At 53.1% G+C, this 20,320-nt stretch overlaps 1 protein-coding gene across 6 annotated transcripts in view; it reads right to left on the minus strand.

Moving 5' to 3' along the window:
• Nucleotides 1–6,398: 6,398 nt before the first annotated feature.
• The window catches only part of FAM3D (FAM3 metabolism regulating signaling molecule D), an 80,075-nt gene continuing 66,153 nt past the window's right edge, over nucleotides 6,399–20,320 (minus strand). For 4 of the 6 annotated variants that reach the window (XM_040246523.1, XM_040246524.1, XM_040246526.1 and 1 more), the window contains 6 exons: nucleotides 19,959–20,009; nucleotides 16,320–16,404; nucleotides 15,423–15,549; nucleotides 11,865–11,945; nucleotides 9,396–9,512; nucleotides 6,399–6,855 (listed from right to left, as the gene is read on the minus strand). In XM_040246523.1, coding sequence (XP_040102457.1) covers nucleotides 9,459–9,512; nucleotides 11,865–11,945; nucleotides 15,423–15,549; nucleotides 16,320–16,404; nucleotides 19,959–20,009 — 398 coding nt within the window. In that variant the 3' untranslated portion in view covers nucleotides 6,399–6,855; nucleotides 9,396–9,458. Of the gene's footprint in view, nucleotides 6,856–9,395; nucleotides 9,513–9,591; nucleotides 11,946–15,422; nucleotides 15,550–16,319; nucleotides 16,405–19,958; nucleotides 20,010–20,320 lie in introns of those variants that run through there. The other 2 variants (XM_040246528.1, XM_040246527.1) reach the window with 2 other exon arrangements.

A 20,320-nucleotide genomic window follows, 5' to 3' on the forward strand; every position in this document is an offset into this window, starting at 1 on the left:
AAGCCTGTGCACAGCAGCAAAGAGCTCATGCGCCACTTAAAAGACCCAGTGCGGCCAAAAATAAAAAAATAAAGAAAAGCAGCACACACCCAGCTGGCCAATATTTCCAGCTTCTGGAATGTTCCAAACAGAAACACTGCTTCCGTGTATTGAAAATGCCTTCATTTGATCCTTTGCAAAAATCCTGAGTGTGGCCTGGGTACCCGCCTTGCAGATTACAACATGCTGAGTTGCCCAGGATGAGTAGGGGCAACAATATCTGCTTTTTGACTCTTGGTCCAGCACACTTTCTGCCTCCCCCTTGAACTTTTCAATTTATTTCCATTCTGTTCACCATGGTCAGAGACACCACCAGCTCCCGCACGGAGGTGGCAGGCACATTATGACTGAACGCCCAGCATCCATCTTACCCTCTCCTGTTGAGTTTTCAGGGGTGACATTGGTGGGCTGATCTCCAGCCCTAAGGGGTCTCTGGTTGGCCTCAACCAGTCCCATGGTCCTGCTTCCATCCTTTGCCAGCACCAGGTTCAGGATTCCAGGCGAAGCCAAAGCCCTTGGTGTTCCCCAGGGGAAAAGAGCTGCTTTACGGATGGCATGTGACTTAACTGCTCCCAATGAAATTCAAGGGAACCTTGCTTGTGTGTTCTAGGAAATGCCCTGGAGACATCACTGAGCCATTGGACCTCCACTTGCTACTGCTAAGTCGCTTCAGTCCTGTCCGACTCTGTGCGGCCCCATAGACGGCAGCCCACCAGGCTCCCCCGTCCCTGGGATTCTCCAGGCAAGAACACTGGAATGGGTTGCCATTTCCTTCTCCAATGCATGAAAGTGAAAAGTGAAAGTGAAGTCGCTCAGTCGTGTCTGACTCTTAGCGACCCCATGGACTGTAGCCCACCAGGCTCCTCTGTCCATAGGATTTTCCAGGCAAGAGTACTGGAGTGGGGTGCCACTGCCTTCTCCAATGCATGAAAGTGAAAAGTGAAAGTGAAGTCGCTCAGTCGTGTCTGACTCTTTGTGACCCCATGGACTGCAGCCTACCAGGCTCTTCTGTCCATGGGATTTTCCAGGCAAGAGTACTGGAGTGGGCTGCCATTGCCTTCTCTGGACCTCCACTTAGGGAACCCAATAAATTTCCTTATTGTTTAGACCAGCTGGTTTTTGGTTTTCCCTTCCTTGAAGCAGATGGCATTCTAGCTGAGATCCAATTTATGGGAATTTCAGCAGCTGACTGCAACCTGGAGTCCTCATACCTGGCGCTCCCCAGTTGCAGCTGGAGATGGTCCTGACAAGTCCAACCAGTCAGTCCCATCTTTACCATCACATGCGCTGTTCCCACCTATCATTATTTGGCTGCCTGTCCGTCTCCCCAGCTCACAGAGACGGCTGTGAAGGCAGGAACCATCCCTTTCCATCCCGGGCTTGGTTCCCGGCACAGGGAAGCAGGTGCAAGTGCTCTTAGTCACTCAGTCATGTCCAACTACTTGTGGCCCCGTGGGCTGTAGCCTGCCAGGCTCCTCTGTCCATGGGATTCTGCAGGCAAGAATACTGGAGTGGGTAGCCATTCCCTTCTCCAGGGGATCTTCCTGACCCAGGGATCGAACCCAGGTCTCCTGCATTGGCAGGAGGATTCTTTACCACTGAGCCACCAGGGAAGCCGCAGGGGAGCAGGTCCCCAGCTACTATTTTGCTGGGGGAGGCTGGGGCAGGGGAGATGAAGAGGTGGTGGATAGAGTTGGGTACCCCGAGACTGTGCTTTGTGGGTAAGAGTCATCTCCAAGGGGCAGCTCCGTCCTCTCTTCCTGGTGCTGGGGAAGGAACTGCAGGCACTACAGAAATGCCCTGGCCCTGGCTGCATGGCCCTGGGAAGTCCTTCCCTTCTCTGACCTCAGTCTTCCCAGCTGTTCAGTGAGGCGAGGACTGGACCGCATCATCAAGGCTTTTCCAGACTCGTCCTTTTATTATTATGATTAAACCATAACTGGAGGCAGGGTATGGGACGCCTCTGAGGATAGCAGGGTGCATTTCACGGGACGAGCCTGCGGGAGAACACAGGCACAGGTGGCAGGGATTGCTTTTCACACAGCAGGCCTGTCACAAGTCACACAGGCCAGCGGGGTGTTGCTTCTGGAAGGAGGGAGGTGGGCATGGGCGAGGTCTGGTGGGGTGGTCTACCGATGGGGGAGCCTGGCTTGAGGCTTGCTCACAGCCTTCCCTCCAGCCTGGCTCACTCCTGGCCAGTGGGGGAAGGCACAGCTGCTGGGTGTCAGCTTTTATGCCTGCCATTGGCCGTGTTACCGATGCCCTTGCTGGCTCAAGGGAAGGTTGGTGAGGCTCAGAAGAGGACACAGGCGTGGGAGGATCTGGTTCAGGGAGAGACTGAGCGCCCGTTTTGTTCCAGGCATGGGATCATTTGGGTTTTACGATAATCTGAGGAGGGTCTTTTATCTTTTACTAAGGTAGAATCAGAGAGGTGCAGTGATTTGCCGAAGGTCACAGAGGATGTGGAGGAAAGGACGCAGGTCTGTCTGACTGTGTAGCCCATGTTCCCATCACTGTGCCTGGCTGCCTTCTCCCTGGAGGGCTTTCCCCTGGGGCGGGGCTTTCAACCTGGGGGCCAGTTCTCGCTGACCCCCAGGCTGCCTTGAGGATTGTGAAGCTGTCTGGACTTAGTGTGTGATGTTGGCCACGGGGTAGGGAGGAACAGGGAGAGGCAGACCGTGAGCTGTCCTCCGTCCTTCCTGGGGCAGACCTTATTAGGGTCATTTTTAGGCCTGGGAACCTGGCTTCCACGATGACTAGCCTTGCCTCACGTTCAGCACAGACAGGATCCAGAGGGGAGGAACGGAAAGAACGTTTCTGAAAGAGGGGATCAGCTGGGGCCAGGGCCGGGGCCCGAGGCTTGGCTGGGAGGGCAGCTCTGGGACTCTCAGAGGCTGTGTCCGATCACCTTCCTGCCCGGACTGCAGGTGACCCACACTGACCCCTGTAGGCAGGAGTCAGCCCTGCAATGGGAAGCGAGGCCAGCGCTAGGAGGCCTGGCCGGCTCAGATGGTGAAGAATCGGCCTGCAATGCAGGAGATCTGGGTTCAGTCCGTGGGTCAGGAAGATCTCCTGGAGGAAGGTATGGCAACCCACTGCAGTATTCTTGCCTGGAGAATCCCATAGAAGGAGGAGCCTGGTGGGCTACAGTCCATGGGGTCGCAAAGTTGGACACAACTTAGCATGCATGCAAGGATTATCTAGCCCAACACTCCTGTTTTGCAAATGGTGAAACTGAGGACCAGAGTTCTTCCTCCACAGATCCATGATGTACTCTTCTTTAAATTTGAAAAGTGTGGGATGGGCTGGGTTGGCAGAAAGTTTGCAGTTAGGCAGAAGGGGGTCAATATCCTGCCCTTTTTCACATTGGCTAAGAAGTCACGCTTGGCCTCTGAACCTCACTTCCCCGCCTTTAATACAATAGGTCATCACAGCTGGGTGAGGATTAGCATCTCGTGTATGGGGCCCTCTGGGGGTCAGGAAGCTGATAAGCACTTTACCGGCAGCATCTCAGGGAACCCCCCAGAGACGGGCAGCCGCCCCACTTCCCCGGTGAGGACTGGGATGCAGAGGGCGGGGTTCCTCACCACCGTAGGTGGGTGGAGGAGCTGGGGCCTGGCAGCCTGACCACATTGCTGGTGGGCAGTCCTGGTATGCTCTGAACGTGTGCCAAAATTCCCCAGCCCCTCCTCAGACACTCTGACTCAGGAGCTCTGGGTGGGCCCTGAGAAAGTGACAGGTTAACAAGCCCCCTCCCACCCCCCCCAATGTTTAAAGCCAACACAAGGGGTGTACAGACCTCATTTTCAGAAACGCCGCACTGCCTGTGTTACCTACAACACTCCCCACCCCAGCCCATGGAGACCCCAGACTGAGAAGGATAATGGATGGATAACGTGGATAATAACGTGAAGACAAACCTACCAGCAACAGACCATAGTTTGTATACAGCCCACTGTGCGCCAGGCACTCTTTCAAACGCTTCGCATGTTAGAATTCTTATAACCCCCACCACAAGCCTGGGAGGTAGTGACTACTATTGTCCCCATTTCACAGATGAGGAAATGAGCTACAGATAGCTTCAATAACTTGCCCTTGGTTCTACCTCTGGTGACCACTGGTTAGCCAAGTTAATTACAATGGTTGTTATTATTTTCTTGCCCCTGCCTTCACCTGTGCCAGGCTCCCCTGGGGTGCTGAGGGTGGGGGTGAGGGGAGTGGTCGGGGAACCCGAGGCAGGGCAGGAAGGGGGTGTGTATGTGTGCATAAGACCAGGGAGCCTGAGAGGCCGGGCAGCCCCATGTCTGATTCAGAGATGGAGAGATTAGACACCGGCCTTGCCCTGAGCCCCAGCCAGGTTTCTATATGAAATCTTAGCTCTGAGCTTGGGGCGGGGGCCGGCGAGCAGTGTGTGAGGGACCCCACCTGGCGGGTGCAGCCTCCCTCCCCACGTCCAGGGCCTCTGCAGGACCCTCGGGGGCTCCTACCTTCTTCCCCTGGGCAGCTCCCATGGCACAAAGCAGGCACCGGGCTTGGCTGGGCCCGGGGCGGGGTGGGGCGGGGGCCAGGCTGGGGGTCCTCCCCTCCGTGTTATTTCAGGATCTGGGGCCCGATGGGTGCCCTGGGCCAGGGGCCTCCGTCCTCCTGAAGCTCATTCTCCTCAGGCACAAAGGCGGCTTTCACAGCTGCTCCTAAGCCGGCTGCTCCTCAGACAGGCTTAGGGTGATTGATCCTGACGGAGGGGCCGGTGTCCCCAGGCGGCTGCATGCCCTCCTGGGGTCCCGGTGGTTCCTCACCTCCCGCACTCCTGCCCCTGCCAGGGAGGAGCAGAGCGGACCTCTCCCCCGCTCCCCCTGCAGCGTGCAGCTGGGGCGGGGCAGGTGACCTCTGGCAGCCCGGAGGGCAAGCCTTGACCTTCAAGCCGCAGAGAGGCCCGGGCGGGGATTGCAAGGGTCTGCGTGGGGATGTGACCCGCAGGCTGCTCAGCCCCATTAAGGACAGATCTGAGGAGGCACTCGGGGCCGGGGTTCCCCGGAGCAGAGATTCCCAGAGTGGAATGCTTCAGTCACCAGAGTAGCAGTCCAAGCAGGGCGACCGGTTTGGCTCAGGCCAGGAAAATATCTGGAGGCCGGATTCCAGGCTGGGGACCAAGGTCTCCGCGTTGCCCAGCAGTCACCCTCCTCCTCATTTCCACCCCCTCCCTGCTGCTTGTCACCGGCCCAGGCAAGATTAAGGCTGGGGTCACCTTGGGCTGGAGTCGCAGCTCTTTTCCTCACATGACTTGACCACTGAGCCCAGGGTTCTTCACCTGTGTGTGTGTGTGTGTGTGTGGTGGGGTGGGGTGGTCAGATAACCACAGCTCAGGGGGGCTGCGGCTCTGAGGGCTGGAAGGGGAGGTGCATGCAGCCGAAGACATTGTCCTGTTAAAGCTTATATGTCCCTCCCTGCTTCATAGTCTTCCTCTTGACCAAACTGGGATGACAGTGGTCCCACACCCCACAGGGCTGTGAGGATGAAATGAGGTAATTCACACAGAGCTCTGACACAGGTTTCGACGACAGCAATTGTCCATGGAATTTAGATGCTGCTGTTATCCCGCTGTTACTGATGATTGACCCACTGCCCGCTGGCGAGTCCCAGGCAAGCAGTGTGATTCGGCACAGCGTCCTTTCCCAAGAGCTGGCTGGTTGGGGAAACGCTGGTGGCTTTCCCTTTCCTCCAGTACAGAGCCTGGCACAGTGATTGTTTGTGACCCGGATGACGTAGGAAATGGCAGCTGGTGGTGAAGGGTGCAGGGTTAGATTCTAGACCCGACTTTGCCCATAGAATGGAATCCCCCATGGCCCACGGGCTCTGATTCATCAAGTCTTGCTTGCCTCTGCCGCACCCCTCCCCTCCCTGACAGTTCCTGCTCGGACTACTTATGTTCTCACCTCAGCACCTTTGCTCTTGCTGCTCTTGCTGCCTGAAATGTTTCCCATCTCTCTCCCTTGAATTGATTTCTTTTGTTTTTAAAATCTTGGCACGATTCTTTATCCTTTAGGCTCAGTTATCACTGCCTCAGAGACGCTTTCCCAGACTTCCTGTAACCTTCAGAGCTCTGTTTAGTATTTATTATAGCACTCGTCAGAAACTGTGGTTATTGTTTGTCATCCCTACCTGAATGGCATCTTCACAAAGTCTGGGACTAGTCTGTCTTGTTCCTCAGTTTACTCCCCTGCGTCTAGAATAGTGCTCGGCATGTTGCAGTCACTCAGTACATATTGGTGGCTCCTCGGTCCATGGGATTTTCCAGGTAAGAACATTGGAGTGGGTTGCCATTTCCTTCTCCAGGGCATCTTCTCGACCCAGGGATTGAACCGGGGTCTCCCACATTGCAGGCAGACTCTTTATCATCTGAGCTACCAGGGAGGTCCATGTATTGGTGGAGGGGATAAATAAATGATGCAGGATTCGATGAAATAGTCTTATGTAGAGTGCCTAACACGGCCCTAATGCATCGCAAGTGCTCGCTGCATGGCAATGATCAGTACTGTTGTTGTTGCTGTATTTCCCCCAGCACCTATGCCCCATCCAGCCAAGCAAAAGTGTGGCTTCTTCCCTCTGCTGCTTCTCCTGGGCTCAGCCCCTGCCTTTTCTCCCTGTCCCAGTCACAGTAGGGGTACAGCTTCTGATTTCCAGCAGTAAGAACACCCACAAAACTGGAAAGAGCGGTGATTAGACTGGCAGTGAGCCACAGAAGTACAAGCGCCATTAGTCAGCTCTGAAGACCAAACTCTGTTGGCAGCCATCCCATAATTATCCACTGGCTTGGTTCTTGGTGGGATGGGAAGGGAGAACAAGGAATTTTACACATTTATTAATTTTTCCCCATCTGCTTGGAGTCCTGCTGAAATAGGGCTTATGGGCCACACTGAAAGCTGGATTGACTGGACGCCTCGATTGACTGAATGTCTGAAGCCTAGCTCCTGGCAAGACAGGGGTCTGAAAACCAGCCTTTGGACCCTATACCTTGGGCAGGAGGAATGGGGTTGGTGGTCCCTGCAGGGGCGATGCTTGGAATACACAAGTGGTTTGTGAAACAACGGCTGGTGGTAGCGGGTCAGGACTAGCCAGATCCAGCGTGGCCTGGTCTCACCGTGTGGCCTGGGCACGGAGCTTAGCTTCTTTCTTCATCTGCAAAAAGCAGATAAACATCTGCTCCTTCCTGGCCCACAACCTTGCGGAAAAAAGCAAGGCCTGCGCTACGCGGCAGGGATCTGAACAGAGGAGTTCCAGCTCTCTCAAGCCCAGCCCCCTCCATCTCTCCCAAAGAATGATGTTAGATGGTGAGACCTTTGGCAATTTTCAGAAGTCTTCAGAGGCACACAGGAGGAGCAGGAAGGGAGAGGGAGTCAAGGGGGAAGGGTAAAAGGGGATAGAAAACAGTAGTAGTTTTAGGGCAAGTTTATCTGAGTCTGTTTCCTGTAGTGATGGAGATAGATCGGGATGCCAATCTTTATTCTGAGGCTCTTGGCTGTGTGACTTTGGGCAAGTTACTTGACCTCTCTGAGCCTCATTTTTCCGTATGCATAAAAGGAATAACGAGGATCCCCACTCCAGGCAGCTAAGAGGATGAAATGAGGTAACTCATGTAAAGCTCTGTGCAGAGCCTATTTGCATGACAGCCAAGTCTCCGGAGAAGTTAGGGACGTGCTGTTGTGAGGTGCCTCATAATAGTGGTGGTAAGTCCACTGCCCATCGGCAAGTCCCAGGGGACCAGTCTATTAAGCACCACGCCTTTCCCAAAACTGGTTGACCATACCAGCCTTCCCTTTCTGTCTTGGGCTGCCACCTACTGGTGATGACCAGAATTACAGCTACTGGAAAGACCTCACTGTGACTTGGGGAACACCGGCTGGCTCCGCTCACAGCCCCATCCTCACTCCTGGGAGAGAGGAGAGGCACGCTAGTGGGAAGGATGAAGGGAAATACAAGCCCCAGAGTCTGAGGTCATGAGTACCTTGCTGGGGTTCCTGAAGGCTTGTCACCCCGATGATGAGAGAGTCAGTCCCCGAGTCTTGTCCCTTTTACTTCCCGAATACCCCTGAGATTGGTCCCTTTTCCCGATCCTGTCTCTGGCCAGGCCACCACCCACTCTCCCTGGATGACACAGCAGCTTTCTCACTGACCCTCTTGCCTCCACTCCCTTCTCCATACAACAGCCAGGAGGAATGTCTTAAAAACTGCAAATCCGATCATGCCAACCTCAGCTTAAATCTCTCACTGTATTCCCACAGCTCCTGGGCAGAATCTGAGACCCTTCGCCTAGCCCACAAGGCCCCCTCACCCTGTCTGCTCAGCGCTTGGCACCCACTCTGTGCCCCTTGCAGGCTTCCTTGATACTCTTGCCTCGCCTGGCGCACGTGCTTTCCCCTTGTTGGCTGGTGAACTCCAGCACATTCCCAGGCTCGCCGTGCATGCTGCCTCCTCCAGGATGCCTTCCCTGACCCTGCAGCCTTTCCCCAACATAGCCATTATCAAGCTGCATCGCGTCTTCATCTGTGACCCTCCTGGACTATGAGCAGGAACCATGCCCCGTTTCCTTCAGCGAGGTGTCCCCAGTAAACACCCAGTTTCTGACACATAGAAGGTGAGTGAGTGAGCTGACCCTTAGGGGGCAGTAGACTCAGTGTTATAGACTCAACTCTCGATGGCTGGTGCTGTGGACTCTCTGTCCTGCCCCAATCTTGACCTGACCCGGGGTCCCTACCATGACCACAATGCCCTGAAGATGACGTGGGGGAGTCTGATGAGCAGTTGCTACTTTGTGATGCCAGCCCCAGCGAGGCCCAGCGTGGCTTCGAGAAGTGGCGTTTAAGGAAAATTCGAGCAGACAGGGTGGTCTTGTCTCCTAATCCAGGCCTGTGCTCAGCCCTACCCGGCTGTCCATGCCCACAGCATGGAGGGGGAGGAACCAAAGTCCCTCAGAAGCCGACTTCGGGATACGACTTCATGCCAGTGATTTATGAAGGACTGGAGGACATAGTTAAGGGAGCACGGGGGCAGGATGGGGACCGGGAGGAAACTGAGCAAAGGGACGCTTTCAGGCAGAGTCCCAGCTTTAACTTGAGCCCCGCAGGGAACTCTGGGGTGTTTGCATTACCCCTCATGGCGGTCCCGCCCCAAGACCAGGAAGTCCTCAGCTATGGACCATCCTGGGCTCCTGTGAGCTCTGGCACTTCCTGGCCTCTCTTCTTTGCACTCGGGAGCAAAGGTTTGCGTAGCCCCGGGGGCAGTTCTCTAAAGGAGCATGCAGACTGCCCAGCCAGTCTGAGCACAAGCTGGGAGAGGGGGTGGGTGGGTGGGGCACCAACCTTCTTGCTGTGCTGCCTTTCCAAGCTCCCCATCTCCAGGAGACCCTTCCTCAATTCTCTGATTCATCCTGTTGACGTTTTCTCAATCTTCTTTGAAGTGCTGTGCAAACGCAGCTTCTAGAAAAGTACCACAACCAGGTGGTCCTTTTTAAAGAGTGGCCCCTGCCGAGAACAGTGCCCTCTTCCTGGTTATAGACTCACTTTAGCAGTCTTATTCATCCTCATTTAATTTTATGAGATATTTTTGTTTGTCTTAAAAAAAAAAATCCCAAACACAGGAGTAGTGATTGCTAATAGTGCAAACTGCCTGCACCTTCATCCCCACAGGGGCTGTCTGGCCAGATGTTTTCCCAAACATTGTACATACGTATGTTCTTCTTTGACTTCTGGTGATATGGCTACTTCATCATACTGCCCACAAGCCCCTGAGAGACTGATGCCCTTTGCCCCCATTTCTCAAAGGAAACTGGCCCAGAGGTGACATGACCTGCTCATCCGGCTAGAGGGTGGCAGAGCGCACTCAGAGCTGGGCCCAGCCTTTCTGACCAGTCACCCTGCCTGCAGCGGCTAACCACCATTACAGTGAGTCAGCTCAGAGAGGCTGAGGGGCTTGGTCAGGGCCCAGGGCCTTCAGAAGCACCCCCCGCCAAGATTGACCCATTGGTCCTGGGGGCGCAGGACGGAAGGGCACTCGGGGTGCAGGGGCAGCCGTCTGTCAGCATGTCAGGTGTGGGGAGAGGGCCTTCCACTTGGAACAACAAGGGAGGAACAGGGCAGATTTGTCTGCTCCCGGTGCTGCCAGGGTGACATGGATGTGCAGGTGGTCGGGTGGGGCTGGCAAACTCCCCCTGAGAGTGAGCTGCCACGCCTGGGGAAGAGGCATGGGGCTGCGGCATCGGCCGCGTGGCCGGCCAGGCGCCTTCTGACTTCCTTAGCCAGGCCTGCTCACTGCCATCTTACCAGGCTCTGGTCACTGATCTTGACCCCATGCAACTGCAGCCCCCGCCCCCGCCTGCCAAGGCCACTGCTGAAGGTTCCCACACTCCATCCTCCTCCAGCCCAGGCCCTCTCATTCGGCCCTTCTGAAGCCCTGTCTGTCCCCAGAGCTCGGTAACTGTGAGCCCCACACCCGTGGAGTGCACAGGACTCGGCTTCTGCTGTCCCACCGTTCGGGGTGTCTGCGCTTGGGGCCTGGGTGTCCTCTCCATGAGCCTTGCACTCTCCCTGGTACACACTCCAGGAGCCCAAGGGCCAGTGCTTTCTGCCCCCATGCCTCCTCCCAGGCTTTGGTCTGCTCCTCTCCGGCCCTTCTCAGAGACCCCAAGCAGGGTCTCACCACCAGATCCCTTGGGCTTCACCACTTCAGTGGCCTCCCGTGGTTGGTATTGACATCTCGTGGCTAAGGACTCTGCAGAGTCCAGATGGCTGCTCTCCCCCACATAGGGCAGACTAGATGCGCCCAGGAACATCACAACACCAGCAGCCGACGGGCAGTACCCCAGCTCCCTCACCTCTCCTGAGATCTCTGAGGTGCGTGTTTGACACCAATTCCTAGAGGTTCCCCTGCGATTCAGTTCCACTCACCCACAGCGGTAGCTGAGTTGACAATACACCCCTGCTAGGCTGCCTTCTCTTCCGTCTTACTTCCCTGCCCATTATGGGTGTTTTCTAGAATCACTTCCCAGATAAACAACCTGTACTCGAAATCCCCACACAGAGATAGTCAGGATGTCTTCCCCGAAGCCTTGCAGCCTGGCTGTTCCGTCCAGCCTTTCTCAGGTCTCCCCGTGTTCCCCCTCACCAGCTCTAGGTTTTCTGCAGCTCTCACTCAAACAGCAGTGGAAGACCGTGTTCTCTGTGTCTGGCCCTCCAGCCCTCTCTGCTCCTGGGGTTCTTACAGCTCATGCTGGGAACCACGTATGCTTTCATATCTAAAAGATCCCTATAAAACCAACCTCCTTTCCAGCTGCCTAACCAGGGGCCTGTCACCACTGCTGACCTGTGGGAACACGGGGCTGATCACACCTTGTCTAGTCCATTCGCATCCCCCTGGGAAGTGCTGCGCAGCAAGGGGGTGGGAAATTTGGTTCAAAATCATCAAAGATAAAGTTTAATTGTGCTCAGGTGCAGGCAGTCTGTCCTGCCCTTCCCCGGGAGCGACAGTCAGCGGTCCCTCTAGGGAAAGCACACCTGTTCTCTCCACAGACAGGCGGCTCCGGAAGACCCGCGGACGCTGGCCAACTCCGGAGAGGATGAGTCTGCCCAGGGAGGGTTCTGCTTCCAGCAGAGGAAGCCGGCAGAGCACTGGAGGGCCCTCAGCCCTTTCCATGTTCCGTGGCCGCTCCCACTTCTCCCCTGCGTCTGTCAGCTCCTGCCCATCCGACTCACAGTGATTCTGGCTTCCGATTCCTAGGTTGGGCAGGAGCAGCCTCGGCCTCCAGCCCAGGAAGGGCCACAGCCACCCTATACCTTCCGGGGCACACAGCCCTCCAGCTCCAGCAGCTCTGGCCAGCCGTCATATTTGTTCGTTTCTGGGTTGTTCTTTAAGAACTAGAGACACAGAAGCAAGAGAGAGAGAGAGAGACTGACTGTGTTAGGACCCATGCCTGCGCTTGCCTTGTGTTTGGAAACCTAAATGGCTCCATTTCATCCTCACCACTGCCCAATGGGGGTGGGGGAGGGTGGGATATTTCTAGCCCATTTCACAAACAGGTAAACTGAGGCTGGTGGAGGACAACTTGCCCAAGGTTTCAGAGTCTAGTCACTGCTTGTCATGCCCTGGAGGGTTGGGGGGGAGGCGGCACCAAGCATTGGGGAAGTGGTTCTTGAAGAGCTTCAGCCCCGCTAGGACATCCCAAATGACAATAATAATTATTATAATAATAACAACTAACCCCTAACACAAACTTAGAGAAAATCTGAAAATCAAACAAGGAAAATTCCCGAATTAAGTAAAATATATTTATATAATAGAATATATATTCATGCATTGTGAATAGATTTTCTTTCATTTTTCTGCCTTTAATATTCTCATTATCAGTAAATCAATACTGAATAAAAAATAATACTAATCAAAATTAAAATAACAACCACAAGAATAAAAAGCAGCATCCTAGCTGCAAACTATTATATATAGGATGGATAAACAACAAGGTTCTACTCTATAGCACAGGGAACTATATTCAGTATTTTGTTATAAACCATAATAGAAAAGCATGTGAAAAAGGATTTATGTATATATGTATAACTTTGGTGAATCACTTTGATATACAGTGGAAACTAACACAGCATTGTAAATCAACTATTCTTCAATTTAAAAAAAAGAAGAAGCATTCTAGCCATTCATGAATGCCTGCTCTATGTCAGGCAGAAAGCACTTTATGCAGTTAATCCTCACGGTAGCCTAAGAAGTGCCCACTGTTATCATCCCAACTCACAGATGGGAAAACTGAGGCACAGAGGACCAAAGTCACTGTCTGTGGCTACCCAGCTGGCAAGTGGTGGAACCACTGTGTAATGTTAATTAATGTTAAAAAGAAATGTGTAAACAGCATACAATCAGTTAAGATTATGTTTAAAATGAACCTACTTATAGCACAGAGAGTTTTACTCAGTGCTCTGTGGGGGCCTAAATGGAAAGGAAATCCAAAAGAGAGAGGATATATGTGCACATATAGCTGATTCACTTTGCTGTGCAGTGGAAAGTAACACTGTAAGGCGATTATACTCAATAAAAGCTTTTTTTAAAAAAAGAGACTGTGTTTAAAATGCTCAGGCTTTTATCAAGCGTGGTAGAAAAGCTTTTGTATACATATATACAAATAGTATGTATGAGCTATATATCTTAGAAAACTTAATGAATTTTTGCCTGACTAAAAAATTTATGATATTTTGACTCTATTTGCTTGACTTAGTATAAATAGAATGCTAGATTTTTAATTAAAAAAATAGATATGCTACAAGCAACAGAGATTTACTATATAGCTCAGGGAACTATGGTCAGTATCTTATAATAACCTATAATGGAAAATAATCTGAAAAATAATATATGTGCATATGTATAACTGAATCAGCTTGCTGTGTACCGGGAACACTATACTTCAACAAATAGATATATTATGAAATTAAAAAATAAAAAACATAAAATGCTCAGGCTAATTTGTGCAAGAAAGATGTAAATGGTAAAAATCTCCCAGTGGGATAACTGTGGCTAACTAACCTAGGAACTATGGCTAACTAACCTTCCTTTAGGAAGAAAAAATAAACTGTAGGTGCGGCTTCTCTAAAACCCAGCTTTCCAAGCGTGAGAACAAAGGACAGGATGCTTTTAATCAGTTTGGGGTCTTTGGTTCATATTTGGGTGTCGGGTTGCAGCCAGCTGATCATAGAAACCAGGGAAAAGGTGGTGCTGACTTTTCTCTACTTATGTGCTTCCCCTTTGCTGTATCTGGCCCAGTTTTGCTGGGTCTGGAAGCTGCGCTTTAAAGAGGAACAGTGCCTCGTCAAGCCTCTTCCTAGGGAGTCCTGCCTCAGCACCGCGCACAGGGGCACTCTGGAGCCCGTGCCCCTAGATGGTGAAGCTACTTTAAACTGTTCCTTCTTTTTTAAAAAAAGCAATTTCTGACTACCTGAATACGTTCTCTTGGAAAGACACACATACAAACCAGGCCAACATTTTCCAAACAAGGCAAGACCCCGTGCCGCCCACTTCGGCTCAGCCCTTTCCCCGCCCACCTCCCGGGAGCTCTGCTCTTGGCTGCTTGACTCCGCCCCTTCTCTGCCTCCCGCAGCCCCGCCCCCTCCAGGCCTCCTTCAGACGCGTGCCCCTTCCACAGTGCTGTCTCTACACAGCCAGAGAGGCCGTTCTGAAAGTATCGGGACAGGAAGGCTTTGGGGAGGCTGCAGACCTGGATGAGACATGCGTCCCTATCACAGAGCAAGCCGGTTGAAACGTCTCCAAGGTTCTGGATCCCCGTCTGTGAGATGTGACGCATGATCACTGTCTGTATGGCTACATAAGACCCTGCAGGTCACTTGCTCAGCCGTGCCTGCACAAAGCAAGCACTTGCTGAATACAGTCTTTCTTATTATCATTCTGATCTGGTCACTCTCCCGCTTAAGCCTACCGTGGCTCCCCATTGCCTTCAGGCCAGCGTTTGCGTTCCTCATTGGTCCCTTATGCCTGACCCTTAGCTTCCTGTCTTGGGTCCTGGCAAAGCTGAATGCTCTCACCACCAGAAACTGGCCAGCTTCATGCTGGGGAGGCCTGGCCAGTTCTCCCAGGGTTCGGAATTGCTCTGAGCTTGGGATGCACAGGTGACTGCATGGGGGGGGGGACAAGGTGCAGCATTTCCTTGGGGTCCCCAACCCTCCACTGACTTCCCTTCCTCCGGTGAGTGCACCTCAAGCCCCACCACTGGGTGCCTCCAGGTGCCCTCTGCTTGGGCCGCCCCCTGGATACTGGCTGTGGAGCTCAGATCACGGGTCCCTCCTGACACCTCCACATACTCATGTGGGGGTCTTGTGTCTCCTTCTTTGTGCAAGCTCACCCTCTCCACAGGGAACTTAGAAGGGAACCTGGGGCTCCCCTGGCCAAACCTGCTCCTTTACAGGTGGGGAGGAGGGGCTTGCAGCGGGGACCAGAAGCTAGCATCCACTCTCTGCTCTGGACTCCCCCTTCCCCGTCACATCACACGAGCTTCATCTCCACATTCCTTTCTCTTTCCTCCATGCCTGAATTTCCTTTCATCTTTTTTCCCCTTCCCCTTCTCCTTTTTGGTACTTATCTACTTGTCTATGTGTTTATACAGGACCCACCTCCTTGCACAATGGCCAAGGCTGCTTCCCACTGGAGAAGGAGCCAGTCGGGCCACCCTGACCTCTGGGGTGGATAACAGCTGGGTGGCTCTCCTCACACTGACCTGTGTGTTCTTCCCAAGACACCCTAGCCGTTGTCTCTCCGTCCCTGGCATCGACCCCTGCACCCCACCCCCCTTCACTGGGACAAGGAGGCTGCCAGGAACTCACCTGCTCAAAGGGGCTTTTACTCTTGAGGTTTTGGGCCCCTAAGAAGACCCAGCTGTCCCGGAAGCCCAGCTGCTTCGCGTGGGTGCTGCCCAAGTTGGAGAAGAGCTTCCTGATTTCATCGTTCATCCTGCAGGGCACCAGAGAGCATGGTGAGGAGGGATGGGAGAAGGGGAAGCATCTCCTGGGCTCCCCTCCACCCCACCTCCAGTGTGGGTGGCAATGAGGAGCTCTGAGTGGGGAGCAGCCAGGACACCCCTCCAAAAGTCACCCCACAAGGCTGGAGAGGAGTTAAAATGGTCCTGCTTTTGCTTACAAATATAACGCAGGTTCACTTGGAAATATGGAACTTCACATAGTAAAAATGACTTACAGTCTCACCTGCCCTTGACATAATCATTGTAAAATTTCATTATATCTCCTTCGTTTTTTTCCCTCATGCACTGTGGGATTATACCGACTCTTTTGTAAACTGACTTTTTAAAAAAATTAATGCTAAAGAGTGAACATTCTTCCAGATCCGTATTTTCTTCATCATAATTTCTGATGCAGTATGTTCTCTTTTCTGTCTATATAATAATACATTCTACGTTGCCATACATCATGATTTCTGTCACCAATTGGCTATTACCAGACAGAGAGGGTGGCCATTTTTTTTTTTTTAAACTAACGTATTTTAATTGGCTGTTTTTTCCCTGCTGTGACTACGACTGTCATGAATCCCCCAGAACATCTCTTTGTGTGCCTGTCTGGTTGGTTCCTTAGGAGAAGTTGCCAGAAGCTGGAGCCGCAGGATACTGGGAGAGGGCTTGCATATAGTAAGTGTTCGATTCACTTCTCACCCTTGTCTGTGCGACCCTGGCATCGCCAGGGACGGTGCAGGTGGAGGTTCCCACTTACTTGGTCCCTGGGTCATCGTAAGAGGCCACCAGCACCAGCATGTCCTCGGAAATTTCTTTAAGGAATTTTGCCAGGACGCTAGCATCTGGGGGAGAAACGAAAAACGAGGTGCTGGTCATTTAGGGGAAAGATGGCTGGCCATCCTCATCTTCTCCTTTGGCCCTAATGATCCTGGGGGGCCCGGGGCGGGGGGTGGACGCTGAGCTCCATCTGCAGAGAGTGAGGGCACCCTCGTTCAGCTGGCCCTGGGGCGGGCTCTGGCTATTGAGTGTTTCCCGAGCGATTCTGAGCAGCAGCTGGGGCAAGAGACTTTGGAGGTCTAGCCCCTGCCCAGGGTCTGAGCACAGTCCTCTTGAGGGCTCTGGGCTCTTTTCACACTGCCAGCTGCCCCCTTCTACACTGTTTCAGATGCACCCAGCTTGTCTGTGCTGACTTAGAGGGTGTGCCCACTGGGCAGCTCTGGTTACAGAGAGAACAACTCTCCAGCTTAGGTCAAGCAGCAAGTCTCCCTTTGCATCTCCAAAGCATGCCCGCACTTGCGAGATCTCTGGAATGAACAGAGAGCAGGTCTGGGCGCAGCACCTGGGGAGGCATCAGCATGCAGCTTGCTTCAGCGACAGATAATTTTTTTCTGTTGTGCTTATGTTTATGGTCACCTTCCCTGCATAAAAAATGATAATGGCTTTCAGGTTAGGGCAGTGATATAATTTCCTTTTAAGATCTATTTATTTAGGTTAAAAACAAAAGAGAGAGTCAGCTGATTTAAATGAACATACTGAGAGTGCAAATAGTACTCTGGGTACAGCATCACTTAGGTAGAGGGCTCTTGAATGGTAGAGGAAGTACAGGCAAGAGTGTCCTGGTGGGCAAAGCCGGGGCTACATCTGTCAAACGAGGATGATTAATAGCCCTGCTCAGAGCATTTTTGTAAAGATCAAAGGTGATGATGACTCTGGGCTTACAGTAAGGGCATTATAATAGAGTTACAACTACTAGCATCTTTTGGGTCCAGTGCAAAATGAAAATGTGGACCTTTGGTTGAAAAAATTATTAATCATTTCAAGACAGTGAAGGCAGAGCATTGAGTCAAGTTTCTTCTAAGCAAGAGGCCCTGTGTGACCGCCCTGCTCACAGGCTGCGTGCCCAGGAAGCTGCCCTGATTCTTGTTCTGTGCTGCTCCCTTGAATTCAGAGGCAAAGTCAAGTCCCCCAAGCAAGCCCAGCCGCCAACTTGTCTGTAACATGGAGGCCTCCAGACAATGACCACAGCGGCCCTTCAACTCTTGAGACAAAAGTGGGAGCTCTAAAATAAACACTCAGTTGTCTGAGCCGTCACCAGATATCGAAATCTGGCTCTTGTCCGGGAGGAACAGCGGATGTTTGGAAGAACGAAGTGTGCCTTCTGATAACTATCTTCTCACTCTGAAAAGTCACCATCTCTCTCTTTTTTCTTTTGGTCTCCTGTGGGGAAGGTGACTTGCTCTCAAAAGGCTTCTATTTCTGGTTCCCCATCAGTTATGGTTCAGTTCAGTTCAGTTCAGTCCAGTCACTGAGTCGTGTTCGACTCTTTGCGACCCCATGGACTGCAGCACGCCAGGCCTCCCTGTCCATCACCAGCTCCCGGAGTTCACCCAAACCCATGTCCATTGAGTCGGTGATGCCATCCAGCCATCTCATCCTCTGTTGTCCCCTTCTCCTCCTGCCCTCAATCTTTCCCAGCATCAGGGTCTTTTCAAACGAGTCAGCTCTTCACATCAGGTGGCCAAAGTATTGGAGTTTCAGCTTCAGCATCAGTCCTTCCAATGAACACCCAGGGCTGATCTCCTTTAGGATGGACTGGTTGGATCTCCTTGCAGTCCAAGGGACTCTCAAGAGTCTTCTCCAACACCACAGTTCAAGAGCATCAATTCTTCGGTGCTCAGCTTTCTTTATAGTCCAACTCTCACATCCATACATGACTTATGGTCACATCCATGTTTATCATAAGGCACTATAAAACGTGGTTTATCCTTTTATTTTTTTCCCTCTCCATTTTGACAGATGACTGTCTTGCTTCTGAATGACAGTGATGGAATGGGGGGGGGAGGGAGGTGAAGCCCCTCTGGGCCCCTCCCCCTGATTACTGCAAAGTATCATTTAATTCTTACATCCATCTCATGAAGTAGACTCTATGGCGACCCCTATTTTATAGATGACAAAACTGACGTTCAAGAGATGTCACCCATCTCGGGTCTCACAGACTGAAATCTCTGAATCCAGACGCTGGACCTTTTCCATAACCTGGCCCCGGCCACCCTGACTATCTGCAAGATCCTGGACAGAGAACAAAGAAAGGCCCCTGCCCTCAGTCTGCGGTCTGCCCCTCTCCTCTTACCCGTCCCCCACTCCATCCCGCTCCGGGAGGGGCTCTGCACGCTTGTGTATGGACAACCCGCCCAGCCTGCCCACGCTGTCACTGCCACTCTCCCCTCCAGCAGCAGTCACCGCTGGGCCGCCCTCAGTCTTACGGGGATGTGTGCAGCATGGGGGCACGCCTGGAGCAGGAGTGAATGGGCCCTGATGCGGTTCCAGGGGGCACACCCTCTGGCCCTGCAGACCCTATCTGTGAGGTGGGACTTGGCTGGAAGAGGGCCATGGTGGGGAGCCCTGAGCCTATGGCATGGGTCCCCACTTCTGTCCCTAAGGATGCTGCCCCTGGTCGCCTTCCAAACACCATCTGCCGTCACTTCTGGGCGTCAGATTTCCATTTCCCACATTTCAGCCCCTGCTCTGTGTGCAAAGCCAAGAGGGCTTCCTGCTCTCTCCTGCTTGGTGATGTCTCCCCACTTGGGCTCATGTACTTAGGTGGGTGCAGTGAGGCAGGTTCTCCCTGGAGATGGAGGTAGAGATGGGAGACTGAGGATAGAAGAAATCAGCTGGCTGAGAGCAGCAGGGCCCTCAGCTCTGTGAGGAGCTTCTGGGCTGGGCGGTCTTACGCTCCGCACGTTGATGCCCGAGCCAAGCTGGCCCTATGATTGCGGGGACAGGGAGGGACACTGAGTCAAGCTCAGTGCCGACAGGAGGCCGAGCTCAGTTCACCTGTCCTGGCAGAAGCCAGTCCTCGCAGGGCCCAGGCCTCTGTTGTCTGTAAGGAGCCACCCTGTGTGCGTGCGCCCTGGCCTCCCACTGCCAGCACCAGCGTTTCTTGGCCTGAGGGTCTTCTCTGGCCTCCAGATCCTCCCTTGTGCCCTGAGGCAGGCCAGAAGCCTGAGAAGAGCCAAGGGCCAGGGGTAGGAGCACCCCAGCTCTCTCGCCCCTCGGAGCATCTCTGAGGCACCAGCTCCCACGGTGGTCCCTGGCTGGATAACGCCCTGTGCTGGCTGCACTTCCGTTCCCCAGCTCACTCCCCGACTCCCTCCTGCCGGTCCCTGAGAGGACCTCCTCACATCCTGGTCTTAGGATCTGCATCCAGGAGAGCCCAGTGAGACATAGCAAGGGGTTTCAAAGGCAGCGGGACGGCCCCTCACCCCCTTGCCCCTTCTGCCACTGTCTGGTTGTATCTCTGAAAATAGGAGACAAGTTCCCTGGCACACGGGTGGCCTCCATGCCACAGGCAGCAGCTCAGCCCACCCTCAACTTCGGGGCCAACAGAGGGGCCTACCTCCAGAGTACATGTCGAAAGATTTCTGAGTCAGCACCGCTCCCTTGTTTCCTAAGGGATAAGAGAGCAGAATTATTAGTTGCTGTAACATGTCATTCTGTCTGTTATTGTGTGGAAAATGGCTACTTTTCGTGGGGGGATTCTTCACCAGCTGAGCCACAAGGGAAGCCCAAGAATACTGGAGTGGGTAGCCTATCCCTTCTTCAGCAGATCTTCCTGACCCAGGAATTGAACCAGGGACTCCTGCATTGCAGGCGGATTCTTTACCAACTGAGCTATCAGGGAAGCTCTAGGGCTAAATTAGGTGCCCTGTAACCACTGGGCTGATCTGAGAGGTACGAGCACACAGTGGTGACGATCTC

Source organism: Oryx dammah, unplaced genomic scaffold (assembly GCF_014754425.2).
Source record: "Oryx dammah isolate SB20612 unplaced genomic scaffold, SCBI_Odam_1.1 HiC_scaffold_9, whole genome shotgun sequence".
Lineage (NCBI taxonomy): Eukaryota > Metazoa > Chordata > Mammalia > Artiodactyla > Bovidae > Oryx > Oryx dammah.